A 19,286-nucleotide genomic window follows, 5' to 3' on the forward strand; every position below is an offset into this window, starting at 1 on the left:
CCCACTTTTTTTTTTTTCACAGACTCTCATTAACAATTTTCAACATCAACCTGTCAGAAGCATGTGTAAGAAAGGAGTGAAAATAGATTGGAGAGACAGAAGAGAAATAGAGAATGTACCAGGGCTGTGCTGATACAATCATATAACGATATATTGCGATTATTTTTCCCACAATATTGCATTGATACCTCAAATCTGTGTATCAATATATTTTTTCATGTGTGCAATTATATAATTTCCTAAAGTTAAATTAATAAAGAAGCAGGTTGTTTTAATATGCAAAAAATGTATTACTCAGTATGACCAGAAATGCTTTTATGAGGCGCTGTACTGGACAAAAGTGAAGCGAAGAAGTATTGAATTGTGGCATATGTATCCAAACGTGTAAAGGCCCTTTCCCACAGTAGGAACAAAAGCCTGTTTTAGGTACTTTTTGTTGATTTCACACATGAGGAACTATAGTTTCTCTTAGCTGTTTAGAGGGACTTTGTTTTAGTTCAGATTCAAAGTTACTTTTTGGGAGAAGAGGGGACTGTGGGAGGAGCTGCATCCTGTGATTGATCAAACACATATGATGTACAAAGCAATGAGAAACGTGAAGAGTCGGCAGGAGTCAACACAATATGACGTCACTACGGAGTTTCCGTTTGTGTGTGCATATGCAAAGGCCCTTTGCCACCTACAGACTTAGAACGTATCCCTTAGTATCTTTCTAGATGAGAACTCTTACGAGAAACTGAACAATCGTGGAGACTTTTCCTCTTTTGCAGACTCACAGAAGTACCAACCTGGTCTCATATTGAAAACGTGACTCTGTCCATGTTTGCAAAATGTGTTATACGTGTCTCCAGGTACAATTTCTTGCAGTTTCCAGGTGAAATGAACTCTAGGCGCTACAACAACTGTGTGTTTTATTAGCTTTTGCTCAAATCATGACTTCAATGGCTGATTATGACTTTATAAATACTTATTTTTCCTCTCTATTACTCAGACACTGCTATGTTATTATATTGAGGCACTTTTACTCTAACGCATCTTTTGAAAAACTATAAATTTTAACACTTGTATTACAGACCCTACATATATTCACTTATTCCAATATGATTAGCACCTCATAGAGCATTGGACTTTGGACTCGGAGGACCGCGTTTCAAAACCACACAAGAACTCAAGCTGACATGTGAAATGACAGAGACATAGAAGCAACACGAATTGATGCGGTTGCTTCAGAATATATGCTTTTCATTTCACTTCTGCATTTTAAAACACTATCGGTTAAGGTTAGGTATTGGTTAAGGGTAAGGATGTCTGTTTTGTTAAACTCTCATTTCTCTTTTTGGACCCTGGTGGTTACGTTTAAGGTACATTTTTAGGTTAGGGAGGTACGTTTTATTTAAACTTCCCTCTACATTTCATCTTAAATCCTTGTCAGATTACAACCTCATTTAGCTTGGTTTTGGCACCCCCTGCTGGATATTTCACTTGAAAAGTGCAGCCAAACATGTTATGAAGCAAGTAATTTCAGTTTTGCAAAAACATTGTTATGCTCAAATAAATTATTGCTCAGATATTATTCACCATTATCTTGTGACGTTATTTGTGATGTTGATACAAAAATAATATGAATGTTTAGATTATATTTTAACTAGTGTGTATGCTGCCTCATTATCATCAACAAAGCTTGTGCTTGCAAATATGGGTTCAGGTGTAAATTAGTAAAATGCACTTTAAATATGCCCATATTAGAAAATCACCATCTTGTAATGATTTCTGAAGGATCATGTGACACTGTAGACTGCAGTAATGATGCTGAAAATTCAGCTTTGATCACAAATTGCATTTTACAATATATTCAAATAGAAAACTATTGTTTTAAATTGTAAAAAGAGTTCACACAATGTTTTTACTGTATAAATGCAGCCTTGGTGAGCAGAAGAGACTTCTTCTAAAACTTTTAAACGGTAGTGTAGGTATAAAATTAAGTAAAGTCTTTATGTAAAGAAAATGTATAGTCAGATTACTTCTTTTAACTTAAAACTTGATTTTGATCATTAAGTCTCCTTACATTTATTCTCTTTCTGTCACATTTCTCATTGATAGGCCCAGGGGAGGGGTCTTTGTCTTTGTCAATATTCATGATAGTTCACGCCTCCTCGCATATGACCTTTCTAACACTAAAATTGTCTTACAAAAGTTAAATTAGTATATTGTTTTGTATGAATGAGTGATCAGGATGGGTTTCACATCATTTTGTAGCAAAACCTCTAGGCTACAAGATCCAGTTCTCAAACATGTGTAGTATGTGTTATAAGGACTTATTTCAATGACTTAAAATTTTAGTTTTTTCAAAAACCATGTATAAACATTATTTTCTCAAAAATACAAACCTTTTCATTTCAGAAAGTCCCTCTAGGGGAGTACCAGAACTCTAGGTGGAAAAGTGACTATATGTCACTTTTCCACCTAGGAAACACTGACATATGTGTTCATATTAGCAGGGTTGAAGTAGATATAAGCCAAATGGCACATAAATGAACACATCTATATAACAGCCACATTCCCGAGAGTAAGAGCTAGTAGGCAAGCAGTCTTAGAAACATCTGCATTACTCTATTAGAGGACACACACACACACAAACATGGTTTCCTTCCTCTGGATGGAAGATAAATGATAGAGCTGTTCATCAAAACAATATCACTGTCATCTAAAAATGTCTCTATATTTATACTCAACACAGAGGCAGATGCTGTCTGAGTCAATGAATGTCAGTGTTAGTTATGAACTTTGTGTGTGTTTGAAAGAATGTGAAGTGTATCAGTACATGGATGATCTGTTTGCAGTGCGTGCTTTTGTACATTACAAGCACTCATCTCTGGTTTCATAATTGAAGGAATCTGTCTCTCTCCGTCAAAGTCTCAACTTCCTGCTCTACACTAATAGGGCTATATTGATTTGTCTATGTTTGTGTGATGTGTGTGATGCATATGCAGGTGTCTTATACAGGGCCTAAAGTCTCAGCAAACTGACAGAGCTTAACAATGTTTGGCCATTAGGGGGGAAATAATATTATGTCTTGCTCTTTTCTCAGCCCTCTCTCTGTTCTGCTCACTTATGCTAATGTTGTCAGTTCTGAGGGATTCAAGCTTTAAATCCAAGCTGAGCTGAGATGATGTTGGCTGCACAGCTGCTGGATCTGACTGGATCCATCAAGAGCGGAAAAAACAACAGAGGCTAAAGAAATGACCCAATGTTCTATCCTTTCCAGAACTTTCACTTTTACCTTCTTCTGCATCAGAGCGAATTCACTCACTCACACACTCACAAACTCATGAGCTAATTCATTATTCAGTCATTCACTCAATAATTAAATTATTCATACACTCACTCATTAATTTATTGAACTAATCATTCATTCACTCCATCAATGACTTATTCATTAACTCACTCACTTATTCATTCGTAAAATTGTTCATTCATTCATCAATCCATTTATGTATTCACTAACCCACTCATTCATTTACTCACTCATTTATATTTACTGAATCACTCATTCATTCATTTACTCTCTTAAAGATTTATTCACTAAAAAATTCACCAGTTCATTAACTTGATTCATTTATTCAGCCATTCACTCTATTGCTCATTCATTAATTTATTAAATCACTCATTCATTCACTCTCTCATTCACTTATTAATTCCCTCCCTCATGCAATCACGCCTATGCTCAAATATTCATTCACTCATTAATTATAAATCATTCATCCATTTACGTATTCACTCGCTCACTGGCTTAATCATTTACTCATACATTCACTCACTAACTTATTCATACACTTGCACATTAATTTAACCTCTCACTGACTTATTCACTCATTCATTAACTTCTTTATTAATTTATTTAGCTGTTTAATCTCTTACTTCCTAATTTAATAAATCACTCCTTTCATCCATTTTCTCACTGGTATTAATTCACTCCATATCTCAATCATTCATTAACTCACTCACTAACTCACTAACACACTCATTTATTCAGTCATGCGTTAATGTACCTTCTCAGTAATTCACTTACTTATTTCACTCACTTAGTCACTCACTCACTCACTCACTAACTAATATACATTACATAAATAGAGTTTCTATGACATGTTTCTTACATTTGTGTCAGCCATCATTGGATTTCCAAGGTCACACACCACAACTCTGGTCTCATTCTCTGTCCGGTGCTCACAGTTCAGACGCTGAAGATTCTAAGAGAGACAGAGCAGGAGAGAGATGTAAACTGTTCATTATCTTTGCTTTGATAGCTCTTTGTGTTAATACACCATGCTGAATGATTAATGAACACAAAACCGAGTATATACACTTCCAACCTAAAACAAGCCAGTGAAAACAAGGTGAGGCGGGGATGCAGGAAAGGAAACGTAAGGAGGAGAGGGAGAGAAGAAACAAGATGAACTCTCTGATAAAAATCACACCATACATCACTGAGGCCTTCCCCCTGTCATCTCATCTAGCATCCCTAAATCTTTCTCTCTTTTTTTTCATCTCCATTCTCTGGCAACCATTTCCTCTCACCAAAAAAAATTTAAAACCATAACCAGTCTGTCCCAGGAGAGCAGATAATGTAGCCGTGCAAATCGCATTAGAGCCACTCTGCAATTACCAGCTATATACTGCATCTGTTAAGCTAATAACTGTCAGAGAGAAAGAGCAATTATAAACTCCGCGGTCAGTTCAGCAGAGCGTCAGTGTCTATTTGATAATCCGGGAATAGGCAGCATGTTTGCAGGGAAGCAAGAACAGAATGATGGAATGACCGAATGACAGTTAAAGATATGATTGAAGATAAGTGAACGTGTTGGGTTGGACGGTATAAAATGAGAAAAGCAGTTTGTAAAATCTTGGCAGTGCATTTCAGAGTACACCTAGACATGTGGCATGTTTTCGACTATACTTTAAATGAGACCTCACCCATAATTAGATCAACATTCACGGCATTCCTGCTTTATAATTATATCAAAGACCCTGCAGAGCCCATGTTTGTGTTTTTAACTCTCAGCCAGAAATGGATTACAGATTTGAGAAGTTTAGTATATCTGATAATTCACAAGACCTGAGCTCACGTTAAGCTGTTGCACCAAGCAGCAAAACTTTGTAAATTGTCTTTCGTATTAATATTAAGCATACGTAAAATATTTATTCATTGTTATAACTAAATGGGTGCCCACTAAAACAAAATAAATGTATGCATGACCAGGTTTCTAGAGAAAAAGGACACATCGAGTGAGTCATAATCTAAACACAGTGGAGAAAGAGCCAGACTGACATAGACATTCTGCAATCAGTGCAACTATAAATGAAAACATTATAGAGAACTGTAACTTAGTAAAATATTTATCAGATCAGTTTTCATATCCAATCGCCCACCCAGACCTACATAAACACACACACACAGTGACAACACACTACATATCAGTGTCATAGGCACGTGTGTCAGGATGTGTAAATGTCATCCAAACGTAAGCTTGCACACCCAAATAAAATAATTTTTGAGGTCTATTAATAGTATGTAGGGAGGTAAAAATAGATTGATCTGATAATGACATATCAATATATTGATAACAGTATTTATAAAAACACACAGTGTATAACAAAGGCCATCTCAGGTTACCTGCATGTTCTCTCAACAGGCAAGGAGAACACAAGATGAAGTTCATGCAGCCAAATTAAGTTTTCAGTGAGCATTTGAAAAAATAACCTATTAATTGGTTTTGTTAAGTCATTTTAGTTAAGTACTTTGAAAAGACTTCAGAACAAAAAACAAATTAATGTAATGGTTGTTAACGGTACATGTCACTTTATTGTGCTTCAGTTCTTGAACAAGTTTTCCCATGATACACCTGCATGTATCTGCTACAAATTCCTAGAGAGGTGGAAATGTGTTGTGTACCTCACGTCTGCGCTCCACACCAATATAGTCCGCCTCTGGTGGGAGGATCACGTGAAGCTCCGCCTCGTATGCTCCCTCACCTTGATTGGCTGCATTAATGCTCAACATAAGCAAGTTGTCATCCCCAATTAAAAGTTCTGTTTGATCCCTATACAAAGAAATGAAACATGTGTTTAAAATCACTTGTTGATTTCAACACATTTGTTGTCTGAATACTTGAGGCTATAAATAGGCATATGTCGACAATGCTATTAAAACAAAAAAAAATGTAAGACTACAAATATATGTGACTCAACACTACACATAAATTAAAACAAATATACAAACAGTTACTCAGTGGCAGACAGATGCATGCATTGACTCACATTGTAGCAGAAAGTTTGAGATCTGGGATGCATATGTTGTCTTCCCCACAGTCCAACAGGATGTTTACCTGAAGAGGAAGAAAAAAACATGTTCTCTTTGTCACTTTTGGTTCATTTTTACACCGAATAGATCCTAAAGTCTTCATGTTTTCCCTCTACCGTTAACTCTGTTTACATCAGATGTTTATCAGTAACAACATGCTCACAAATCAGTTATAATGTCTTGCCACATGTCATGCCTTCCTTATCAATGTAATGTGCACATGAACAGATTCATGCATGCAACCACATACAAACAATGATAAACACTAATTAGTGCATGCAAACCTGCTCATGGTGGAAGGTCTTGCTATATTGGTCTAAAATGGGCAGCAGCTGTAATCCAGGAGGGGAGAAGTTCTGATCCAGACTGTAGTTCAGTGCCACGCTGATGGGACTTAATTTATCCCTGAACTCCCCCTCATTCTAAAAAGAAACAAGAGACAGAGAGAGAGGTGGTTTACAAACAGGAGTGAATTACTAGATGCTACGCACTGTGTTCCCTCTCTCCTCTCTCTCCCATCTTCCTTGTACTTTATATTGTATCATTATTTTTTCTCATTTTCTATTCATTTTTTAATATTTTCTTCCTTTCGCATTCATTCTTGACATCAAATGAAACAAAGTTTTCTTTACAGGCATGCTTCAAACGTGCTTAGAACAACAACAAAAAAAATAATTACATTAATATTTGTGGTTTTGCATACATAAGCCGCTTTTGGACCATCGGGTAAGTAACTGTTCCAGCAGCCTTTCGATATGGTACATTTAAAAACCGTTCCTGAATTGGATTTCTCTGCACATTTAGCTAATTGTACTCAACTGTGGAACATCAGTAGTATGTGGCAACCCACGATTGGTCACTTGTTCAGTCAGTCCATTCCAATCATGAGTTTGCGGCACCACAGTGGAAAAAGAAACCATAACCGTGCCAATGAGCCCGGATCAGTACAGAGCTGAACATTTCCGCAACGAGAACCGTTCGGCCCAGTGGTGGAAAAGATATTGTAGATTCACATTCACATACACGTTTACTTGGTTATCTAAATGGGGACATGACACAGAGTTATATTGTTTTTTATATAAGCTAAGTTAATTCTTATAATTCTTGTAGACTACAAGACTCTTACCCAACTATTGAAGGAATATTCAGGGTTCAATACAAGATGAGCTCAATCGACAGCATTTGTGGCATAATACTGACCACAACTAAAAATTATTTTGATTTGTCCCTCCATTTCTTTAAAAAAAAAGCAAAAATCGAAGTTACAATGAGACACTTACAATGGATGTCAATGGGGCCAATTTTTGGATGGTTTAAAAGAAGAAATGTGAAACGTATAATTTTTTAAAAGCACTTACATTCATTCTTCTGTTATTATTTGAGCTGTAAAGTTGTTTAAATCGTCATTTTTACAGTCAATTCAGGGATTTAGGATTTGTTGACATTACATCATCATGGCAACGAAGTTGTCAAATTGGCAATATCTTTACACAGAAAAGGTTAGTAAGTGATTTTAACACACAAGCTGTTTATATCTTGTGACTAAACTTTTGAAATAGTGAGTATTTTAACGCTTACGGATTGGCCCCTTTCACTTCCATTGTAAGTACCTCACTGGAACCCAGATTTGTTTTTTTTAATATAAAAAGTCAAAAATGTATTTTATCTGTATTATGCCACAAATGCTGTCATTTGAGTTTAACTTGCATTGAACCCAAAATATTAATTTAAAAGACCACTTTCTGCATAACAGTATTTGCTTATGAATCGATTTAAATTTTATATACATCCCTGAATGTGCTTAAAGGGAGGTTTAGTCAGATTTAGCTCTCTTTTGGTGGCAAATGTTTCCTCAAAATATAGTTAAACAAACACACACACACACACACACACACACACACACACACACACACACACACACACACACACACACATTTTTGTGCAGCTATCATTATGAGGGCTCTCCATAGACAATTATTTGTATACTGTACGAACTAAAGATTCTATCACCTAACTCTACCCCTAAATCTAACCCTCACAAATAACTTTCTGCATTTTTACATTTTCAACAAAACATTTGTTTAGTATGTTTTATCAGCGCTTTGAATTATGGGGACTCTAGAAATGTCCTCATAAACCACATTTATAGCATAATACCCTTGTAATTACCAGTTTATAACCTTAAAAAAAGTCCTCGTAAACCACTTAAACTGCCCATCACAGCACCCCCCAAACGCAAATTCTCTAAGATACTTATTAAACTATTTTACTCCTGCCTTTAAATGTCATAGGCTTACAATCTTACTGTATATTATTATCAACATTATCACTGCTCTCATGATATTTTTGCTTTAGACCTGCCATATATCATAGTGATAATAAATAATTTTGTCTGTGACTATTGTAGTTGGCAAAATCATTTCCCATGGCCTGTGTAAAGGGATCAATGGAAAGGAGGCGGCGAGAACCGTCTTTTCAATATAAATAATAGTTTTAATGATAAACTTAAAAGAAGGCACAAACACACACATGACGGACATGTCCGCTAACGATCTCTCTCTCCCGCACGATACTCTGCAGTCGACCTTTAAACCTCAGAGGCTTGATTAGCCTAATACGGGACCAGGTGTGTATGATCACGACCCGGCCCCGACCTCCGCCCTGCCACAGCCTGTGATATCATATGAACACACAGACATTTTTAAGACTGCATTTATGAGTCACCTCAGCATAACAGAATTTTTCATCTACTTTTTGAGAGACACTCACAGAGGGGTGGAAATGTCTTAGTTCCCACATCACTTATTCTGTCTAACAGATGAGCTGTTTTCTACTAGGAGCTTGGTTTGACTAACAATTAAATTTCCCATGGGTTCAGTTATAGAGAAAATAGAACAATAATTTTTCATGAGGAACCAATACATCAGTGGTATATGCTGTGTGTGGACTATAAGGCTCACCCGCAGGTAAACAGAGTAGTTGTGGCAATGTTGGCGGTCCTCCTGACCCAGAACCAAATTTTGGATTCTGTGGTGCTGGTTAGAGTCCATAAACAATATTCTCTTGACTGCTCCATGCTGCTTCAGCCAATCCAACTGCAGGTCCATTTTCAGAGCTGAAAGAGAGAGAGAAAGAAAGGCATGCTATTGTCTGGAACAAATGAGTTTTGGACCATAAAACTTGCACGCTATTAAGGTTAATGACTGGAGCTTCTGAACAACACAAATGCAGCTTCCAACAAATGCGTTCTCTCACACACATAAACAAGCATTTAGTTTGTCTTTCTCACTCAGAAAACACATGCACACCTATTATTTGTCATCTCTAAAACCATATTCATTCAGTTTTTAACTGGCCTACTTTCAAAAAGGCTGAGAAAGAGGCTTTATTGCCAATTGGTTTAAGTTAGTTTGGCAGATTCTCCATTTTGGCCATTATTAAGACAATTTAAGTACAACAAGGGCTAACAAACACACACACACACACACACACACACACACACACACACACACACACACACACACACACACACACACACACACACACACACACACACACACACACACATGTTGGTCTACCTATCATTATGAGGACTTTCCATAGACATAATGATTTTTATACTGTACAAACTATAGATTATACCCCCTAAATCTAACCCTAACAAAACACTTCCTGCATTATTACATTTTCAATAAAACATTGTTTAATATGTTTAAGCTATTTAAATTATGGGGACACTAGAAATGTCCTCATAAACCACATTTATAGCATAATACCCTTGTAATTACCAGTTAGTAACCTAAAAAAATTGTCCTCGAAAACCACACACACACACAGAGGGTAAACTGCTTTAAGCTTAGTGTAAACACCAGTAAATTGTCACAGAGTTTATTTAAAGGACCCACCGCAGATAATAGCTATTGCATAGTGATATAATTAGTTTTATTTTAGTCATTCATTTTTTTGGAGCAACATTTATGAGTTGTATGAAATCTTTAATGTATGGAGAAACATATCCAAAATAATTTCTAAAAGATAATTGCTGATAAGATGACAACATTTGTTTAATAAATGTAACATTTACATTTACAATTAATCTGATCATTGTGATCTTTTGTGAAGTCCTTCATGATTACAGGATACATAAAAAAAAATAAAAAAAACATTTTATAGAGATAAATATGGTAGAGCTGAGCATAATGAGAAAGGTATATCTACTATCTTCAAGAAAGTTCTATGACTTTCCAAATTTATTTATTTTTTCCATGAATTCCTATATATTTTAGTAATTTACATGACTTTCGATGCCTGGAAATAACATTTTTTATATCTACTGACATTTCCAGGATCCCCATGACCACGGGGAACATGAATTTATTACAATTTGCTTTTATTACTGAATTTAACAAAGTGTTAACCCAGATTTTGAAAATGCTGAAATTTGACACAATATATATAATTTTTCCAGTCAAAATGCATTTTATTTAGAAAACAAAACAATATGTAACAATAATGCCTTGTTAAAATGTTCCAAACAAAGCCTTCTACAATATAAAGATAGAAATGCACTAAAATAGCAACAATTCAAGTAACATTAAACATTTCCCAAAGTGCAGTTTGGAGGTTGACTAATTAAAAGAACATGTCCCCATCGGCTGCATATTTATTGCAATGTACATTCAATCTCTTAAACCCTTATACTCCAAAAAATTAATCGGCTAGCAGGCTGTCGCTATCCACTTTGAATATAAAATTCACATGATTTGTGTCAAATGCCACTTAGAATTTGAACTTCACAAGAAAAGCACTCCAGAAAATGGCGGTGTTCGGAATGGAATGCTACCCACACTTCTCTTACTGCTTCAGACATATCTATGTACAGGGTTGCTGCAGGGCTTTTAAAATCAAATTTAAGACTTATTAAGACCTTTTCAAGACCTGTACAAATAAAATGTATACCGTAATATGTATACCAAAACAATCTCAAAATAAATTATGTATTACAGACTCTTACTTAAACAGGCAGGGGCACACATTCAATTTGATTTGATTAATAACATTGAACTTTAAAGGCACTTTAACTTTGAAATAAACCAGGACTTTTATTTTTTTAATATTTGCACTTCACTGCTTCCAGCTGCTCATTCAAACAAATAAGGGATATCAAATGTGCACTCTAACATATCACAAAATAAACAATTAAAAACAAACATTGTCATATTTCATTAACAGTTGATCATTTGTGATCGTTTGTCATAAATTTCTGATATTGCTTATTGATTGTGAACTACTCTGAAACAGTTGAAAACACTCACAAGCTCCCACGTGCTTGGAGAAATTACAGTGCTGTGTTTTCACTTTGAAGGACATAGCGCATGCATTTATTTAATTAAATCGTATTCTTTTTAAGTTTGATAATCAGATTAGATCATATCACGAATCCTTTCTTTCCACACACAAATTTAAGACCTCTTTTAAAAAAAATTACGAATTTTGTTGTATCATTTAAGATATTTAAGTGCAATGCATAAAATCAAGGTGATCTTAGTGATTTCGACCAAATTTTGGAAAGAAGGAAGGAAATGCCTTGTTGATGAGAGAGGTCAACAGAGAATGACCAGACTGGTACAAGCTGACGGAAAGGCTACGGTAACTCAGATAACCCCTCTGAACAATTGTAGTGAGCAGAATATCATCTCACAATGCACAACACGTCGAACCTTGAGACAGATGGGCTAGAACAGCAGAAGACCCTGTCGGGCACTTTATTAGGACCATGGTGTTCTTAATAAAGTGCTTAGTGATTTTATTTATAGATTTTATTTCCATGATTTTCTATATATTTTAGTCATTTACATGACTTTCGATATCTGGAAATAACTATTAACTACCAATATTTCCAGGATCCCCATTACCAGGGGAAACATGCATTTATAAAAATTTGCTTTTATTAGTGAAGTTAACAGTGTTCACCTTGTGAATTATAAAACTGATGCACTTACCTACAGAATCAGGTATTCCAATCCCAGAGATTTTAGCACACACTTTTATTGATAGACTGCAAAAGAGAGCGAGAGAGAGAGAGAGAGATTATTTAGTACAGCATAAATGAATCAAGCAATGACAACAAATAAGCAGTGTTAACATAACAAAAGTAGAGGACAGTTTATAAGAAGGAGTGCGTGAATGCACTACATCAGTGCTATTTCTTTTGATTGACAAGTGGGCCAGATGGAAAAATCTTCAGGGCATGCAGGCCAAGAATAACATGTTACAGTATGTCTATAATTTTTGTTTACTAAAAATAAATAAAACATCGGTGTTTATGAGAGAGTAATTAAGTCTGATAATATATTTTTTATTAAACAACAACATTGAAGTTTGAAAATTGCTCTCTCTATGCGCTATGTTTGTTGGTCAAGTTGCATCAGATGTTACACAAATCTAAGTGTGTTATAAATGTTAAGATTTAAACTTTTGACTTTCCAAATCAAAGTTTTCTTGACCAAATTAATGAACAGAACTTTTCTGTTTCCATGATTTTAGTTCTTTAATCTTCTCATTCCGTCACAATTATGGATAATGAACATCCGTAGCGCAATCTCTGAAAGAGTCTAAAAAACGAGCCACTCTTGAACGAGACACTGTAAAAACATTGAGACATGTACAACGTTCATCTAACGTGTTAACGTATGTTGCATAGGAACACAATTTAAAAACAGCATGAACAGACACAAAATGAGTTCAGTGTAAACAGCCTCTGAGATAACTGACAACTTCACACAGGCCATTGAAAACTTCAAACGGGCCATATTTGGCCCACGGGCTGCCAGTTGAATAACCTTGCACTACATCATTGTATGCACAGCTGAATGGAGACATGTAATGCTGAGAGATTTTGTGCTCCTCAACATTTAATGATTTAATCGAATTAGTCTCCCCTCTTTCAGTCTCTTCTGTCTGTTTTCTCCTCCCTTCATCTCTGATTGTCTGGTAATAGAGGCCAGCAGTTATAGTGGCCAAAGCAATAGCCAAAACAACTTCCTGTTCATGTCAGGAAAGGAGGTGAAGGGGTTAAAAACTCCTCCACTCTCCAAATTCTCGTACAAACACTGCATTGTTTGTTAAATTCTCTAACATACTGAAACCACATATGAAATTAAATGGAACTATATGTTGCTCATGAAGTCTAAATTTGAATCTGCAAACACCCACACATACTGTTATCCAATATCACCTTGGCACAGGATGTTTTGTCTCCCACGGCTATGACCCACACAATTAATTTGCTGGAATCTAAAGCTGGCAATTTTGTTGCCTTTGGGCTTTATTTTAAAACTAGCCTTAATCATAAGCCTTTAACACAAATAAAACCAAGACTGGGGATTTAGAGCATGCTATTGAGTGTGCTGATGCTGATAAAACAAATCCGCTAATTATAAAAACCAGACACAAGAAATCGAGTTTAATTTTGATTTTTAAATGGTAGTTTGTTTTCTCCAGTTTTGACATCAAAACACAAACAGACATTTATGAGGCATGCACACATTGAATAAGCCTGCATGCAATGTATACACGCAGAGATAAATCAGGGTATTGGGCCAAAAATATACAGTACAGTGCAAAAGTTTTAGGCACTTGTGAAAAATTTTGAATAGTGAGGATTTCTTCATAAATAATGCAATTAATCATTTTCATTGAAAATGTCAAACAAAGACCAGTAATCATAAAAAGCTAAATCAATATTTGGTTTGATCACCTTTGCAATCAAGATAGCACCAATTCTCCTACCTACACCTGGACACAGTTGTTCTTGTTTTTTGGCAGATAGGATGTTCCAAGCTTCTTGGACAATATGCCACAGTTCTTCTATCTATTAAGGATTCTCAATTACTTCTGTCTCTTCATGTAATCCCTGACTGACTTGAAGTTCAGTGGTGGGCATGCTGTGGGGGCCATGCCATCTGTTGCAGGTCTCCCTGCTCTTCTATTTTTTCTAATCTATTAGCAAAAGGAATGTTTGTCTAAAATGAATATTTCCCATTGACACACGAGATATAAATAACCATCTTAAAACAAATGATTTCCACACAAAGTTATGAACTTCACCTTGAACTTTGCAGGGTTATTAATCAGTGTAAGATCACGCATGTATGCACACTCTAACAACACGCACACATACTGTGATGTGAGAAGAATTTTTCAAATAAAACACTTATTCTAAGATACTCGCACCTCTCCAGCTGGTGTTCAATAACTGTATTTCCGTTCTGTGGAACCTGTGATGATATCTGTGCTCAGGGAGTTACAACTGCAGTCCTGATGACCCAAAGGTCCAATTCTATGCATAGCATTGCGTAGAGTTCCATGAAGTCTAAATATGTCTAATCAGAAACACCCAATTAGCCCTCTCCACACAAACACTTACACAGCATTGAGAATGTCTGTGTTTAAATTAGAGATAAACAGCTGGATGCTTTGCCTCATGAACAACATGAAACACACATGAGACCTTCCTGGTGGAATCCAGCATTGTGTATTGTGCTCTAACCACTAAAACTGTTCAGTGACCCCTACAGGTAGTAGTACATTTTAAAATGTACAGCAAAATATCAGAGTCATGTGTGTGCTGTATAGTAAAGGTCAAAGGAGAAAGAGTTTTTTGTTTATTTATGGGAGGAAGTGGCCTTGCTTCATAATTCAATGATGTCTCGTTAATGCTCCTCCCCTGTGACACGTTCTGACCCTGGTGGAACTCTTGCTACCCTGCAGCCCTTCTGCCATCTATGATTACTGCCCACTCATCAGGCTATTAATGGCACCCATGTGTGTGTGTGTGTGTGTGTGTGTGTGTGTGTGTGTGTGTGTGTGTGTGTGTGTGTGTGTGTGTGTGTGTGTATGGTTTGGCATGAGCATTAAGATCAGAATTTGGATGGTGGTACCGGCAGGATGTAGGCATGGGCAAACGTGGGCTGAACCCACCCAAATGTGAGTCTTGTCCACCCAATCAAAGATTAGGCAAACACGGTTTTAAATAAAATGAGTGTTGTCAGTCAATTAAAATATTTAATCGTGATTAATCGCAGATTTTTAAAATGCTGAAATCTGACTCATATATATATATATATATATATATATATATATATATATATATATATATATACACATACATACTTCTTTTCCAGTCAAAACGCATTTATTTCCTTTTTTAAGAAGGAAAACAAAACAATGTGTAACAATAATTGTTAAAATGTTCCAAACAAAGCCTTCTACAATATAAAGATAGAAATGCACTAAAATAGCAACAATTCAAGTAACATTAAACATTTCCCAAAGTGCAGTTTGGAGGTTGACTAATTAAAAGAACATGTCCCCATCGGCTGCATATTTATTGCAATGTACATTCAATCTCTTAAACCCTTATATTCCAAAAAAATTAATCGGCTAGCAGGCTGTCGCTATCCACTTTGAATATAAAATTCACATGATTTGTGTCAAATGCCACTTAGAATTTGAACTTCACAAGAAAAGCACTCCAGAAAATGGCGGTGTTCGGAATGGAATGCTACCCACACTTCTCTTACTATCTATGTATGGCAGAAATACACTCACTAAGCACTTCATTAGGAAGACCTGTAAACCTACTTCCTACAATTCATACGATTATCTAATCAGCCAATTGTGTGGAAGCAGTGCAATGCATAAAATCATGCAGATGCTAGCTAGCTAGCTATCCATCCATCCATCCAGTATATTTCCTTACATTTCTTTATACATGTATACTATGACATTTCACAAATCAAAGTAATGTCAAATTAGGTTAATGCATTAAATGCGTTAAATAAATGTGAAGCTGTTAAAAATATTTGATTAATATATTTTATTACAAATCCAATAAAATTGACCTATATAGTCCAGGAATTCATCATTCTATGTATCTCAAATTGTTTGTAAACATATGAAGGTTTGTTAAGATTTACAAACGTAAAATGGTTCACGTTATATATGTTGTCAATATGTTGATATTGCATATTTCAAAGTCTATCCAAACCAATGAAAATGTACATTTGTAGAACCACACTTCTAATGCTTAAATCACTTTAGGGAGCAAGGGGCTTTCAGTCTTTCATTGTCTCTGTCATTGTCGGTTTCTTTCTGTCTTGTTCTGTCTCTCTGTTCATCACTGTTACACAGTGTTTCTCTCTATCACTCTCTACTTCCAACCACAGTTTGTTCATTTATTTTACTAAGCTACTCTCTTGTTATTGCAGAATTCTGCACTTCAGTTCTTTTCATTTGTCTCTCCAAAACCTCTAGTCCTTTATTCCCCATGCCAAGCCTAACATACAGGCACCCCAAGCAGCCAAACAGATTCAGTATGTTTACAGTCATGTGGCCCAAAACTGCTTGTGGGACTCAAAATCCATCCACATATGGGGTAAGAATGCAGGGTTTTGTGTATGTTTGTGTGGCTTGGTAGAATGTATTGAAACATCCAGAAACACAAAGAAAAAACTGTTGTAATGTGGTACTATACACCACATGGCTTTAAAACCTCTGAATAAGCAATAGTTACTTGGCCTAGACTGATTTGGTCTACCCATAGCCATGACTAAAGATCAACTTATCTGTCCCACTGAATTGAACACTTAACCTCGAACAGATATATTAAAATATGCGCTTTCATTGGTGTATAAAATGTTAAAGTGTACACATTTAGGGGTCAAACTGAGCATGTAGTACATGAGGGTCACTATCTGTGTCAGCACCTAAGAGTATATTTTATTAATCCACATTGGCGAAACATTGGTGACAGGAACACTTACCAGGTTACAATGTCATCAGAATTGGGTTTGCGGCAGGACTTGTCCTCGGGATTGAGAATTCTGGGTGTCAAAATCAGCTGAGCATCCACAGTTACCACTGGTCTTGCCCTGACATGGAAAACAATGAAGCAATGGAGTGAGAATTATATCACAAAAATAAATAAAGATACTTCTAAAATTGATATCTAATTTTTTCCCCCCAATGATGTAGAAGTTAAATAGGAAGCTAAAATAAAAGCAGCACATAATCAGTAAGAATCCACCAAATCCAGTTGTTGATGTTTACATTTAAAGTGTGTAATTTTTGGGATGTCAAAACACTTTCTCATATCCCAATTTAACATGCAGAGACAACTATAAAGCCACGTCCACACAAACATGTTTTTTTTTTTAAATTCCTTTTTATCTAAGTTTTTGCCTTCAAAAGGAGCTTTTTGAAAACACTGTCCTGGATAAATTTGAAAAACACTGTCTTCACATTGTATTGTGGACAGGGAAAAGTGAGACATCAGAAAACTATGACGTATTTGTTTTCATGTGACGCAGTCATGTGATCCATTCAACCCCCAAAAAATAAGATGTCGGCCCATGTTGCAGTGGCGTTGTTGTGCCTGATATTCACTTTTTAATAGCATTGATAAAGATAAACCTTCACATTGCATTCCTTCAATGGCAACACAGCAGGAGGACAAAAGTGTTTCAGACTGTACATGGAAAGGCAATTTTCGCATGCACAATAAGGGAATTTAATTGTTTTCATACGTTTCAGTGTGGACGAGCAACTTTTGGAAAATGCTTGAAAATGGCAGTGTGGACAGAGCATTTCGAAAATGAAAACTGTGTTTTCAAATGTAACTGGATTAATGTGAATGTAGCCTAAGTAAGTCTTTCATAGGTTGATTTCCCTGAAAATATAAACAAAGTGACTCCACTATCAAAACATTACTCTGTGTTTGCGTATCCCAGCCAGCATGACACAGCAATAATGGCTTCACCAATAGAGCGCAACAGTGCCCACCAACTTTCGGAAGTATTTACCCATTCATTTCTTACAAAGAATGTATATAAATCCCTCATAAAACAGTTGTAAGCCATGAACCAAACAAACCAGCACAGAGTACAATCACAACATCCCAAACTTTGTTTTGAGGCAAAACAAATATTGAAAATCAGACATAAAGACAAAGGTACAAGTCTTCTTTCATAAGGACACAAACTACAATCCCATGAAGCATTGCGAATGATGTAATTGAATGAAAACAATGGGAATATATAAAACAATTGATTTAGGTTGTTGATTCTAAGTACAGAAATATATATTTTAAGTTTATTGCAAAATTGAAAGACTTGATCACATCATTCACAGTGCATCATGGGAGTGGGTGGTCGCTCTGAGGCACGCTTTGCGGGTTTCATTGGATGCAGTTCTCTGATTGGAAGATCTTTCTTTGCTGTACAATGGGTAATATGAAGTTGAAGTAAGGCAGACGGATGGCTTCAGTGGAAGTATATACCATCAATGAACAACCTCGTAGCTCATGGCAGGTCTGTCTTTAAAGGTTTATAAGTTATCATGGAAAATCAAATCATAGATGGGATAAATTAATGGGATTTTTACATCTGGAACCAGACTGTTGCATTCTATTGCATGAATTTGGGGTAGGATTATCTGTTTGTCCAACCAGTGAAAGACAAGGGGGATGTTTGGAAACAGTCAATCTAAGTTAGTCAGCAAACTTGAATATGCAAAATGACTGACAGGCAGAAAGCGTTTCTGATTGGCTAGCTTTTTTTGATCAGCTAAAAATTAAGCATGGGCCATTCCCCTGATCCTTTGCAGTTTACAGAGCCTAGAATTGTCCCCAAAAAAAAAACATGTGTGAAATCTCATAGCCCCTTATTTTGTGATACCTGTTGGGTAGTAGGAACAATTTATGTGTAGTATTCCAAAATCCCATTAAACTGCTCACTGCACATTTAACTAACAGAAAATAAACATGCAGAGTTTCATTCTAACAAAACATCAGACAGGCGGAGTAAATGAGAAGTTAACAAGAGGTTAGTCCCTGCTCTGCTCCGGTCTCTCTTTCAGTCTGTTGAGA

At 35.9% G+C, this 19,286-nt stretch overlaps 1 protein-coding gene across 1 annotated transcript in view; it reads right to left on the reverse strand.

Annotated features, from left to right (window-relative positions):
- Window positions 1-19,286, reverse strand: part of itga8 (integrin, alpha 8) — a 114,183-nt gene that overhangs the window by 35,720 nt on the left and 59,177 nt on the right. The window contains exons 15-21 of the mRNA XM_052144140.1: window positions 17,185-17,292; window positions 12,361-12,416; window positions 9,319-9,473; window positions 6,643-6,780; window positions 6,316-6,383; window positions 5,951-6,098; window positions 4,155-4,247 (exon numbers count right to left, since the gene is read on the reverse strand). Coding sequence (XP_052000100.1) covers window positions 4,155-4,247; window positions 5,951-6,098; window positions 6,316-6,383; window positions 6,643-6,780; window positions 9,319-9,473; window positions 12,361-12,416; window positions 17,185-17,292 — 766 coding nt within the window. The remainder of the gene's footprint in view (window positions 1-4,154; window positions 4,248-5,950; window positions 6,099-6,315; window positions 6,384-6,642; window positions 6,781-9,318; window positions 9,474-12,360; window positions 12,417-17,184; window positions 17,293-19,286) is intronic.

Source organism: Xyrauchen texanus, chromosome 15 (assembly GCF_025860055.1).
Source record: "Xyrauchen texanus isolate HMW12.3.18 chromosome 15, RBS_HiC_50CHRs, whole genome shotgun sequence".
NCBI lineage: Eukaryota > Metazoa > Chordata > Actinopteri > Cypriniformes > Catostomidae > Xyrauchen > Xyrauchen texanus.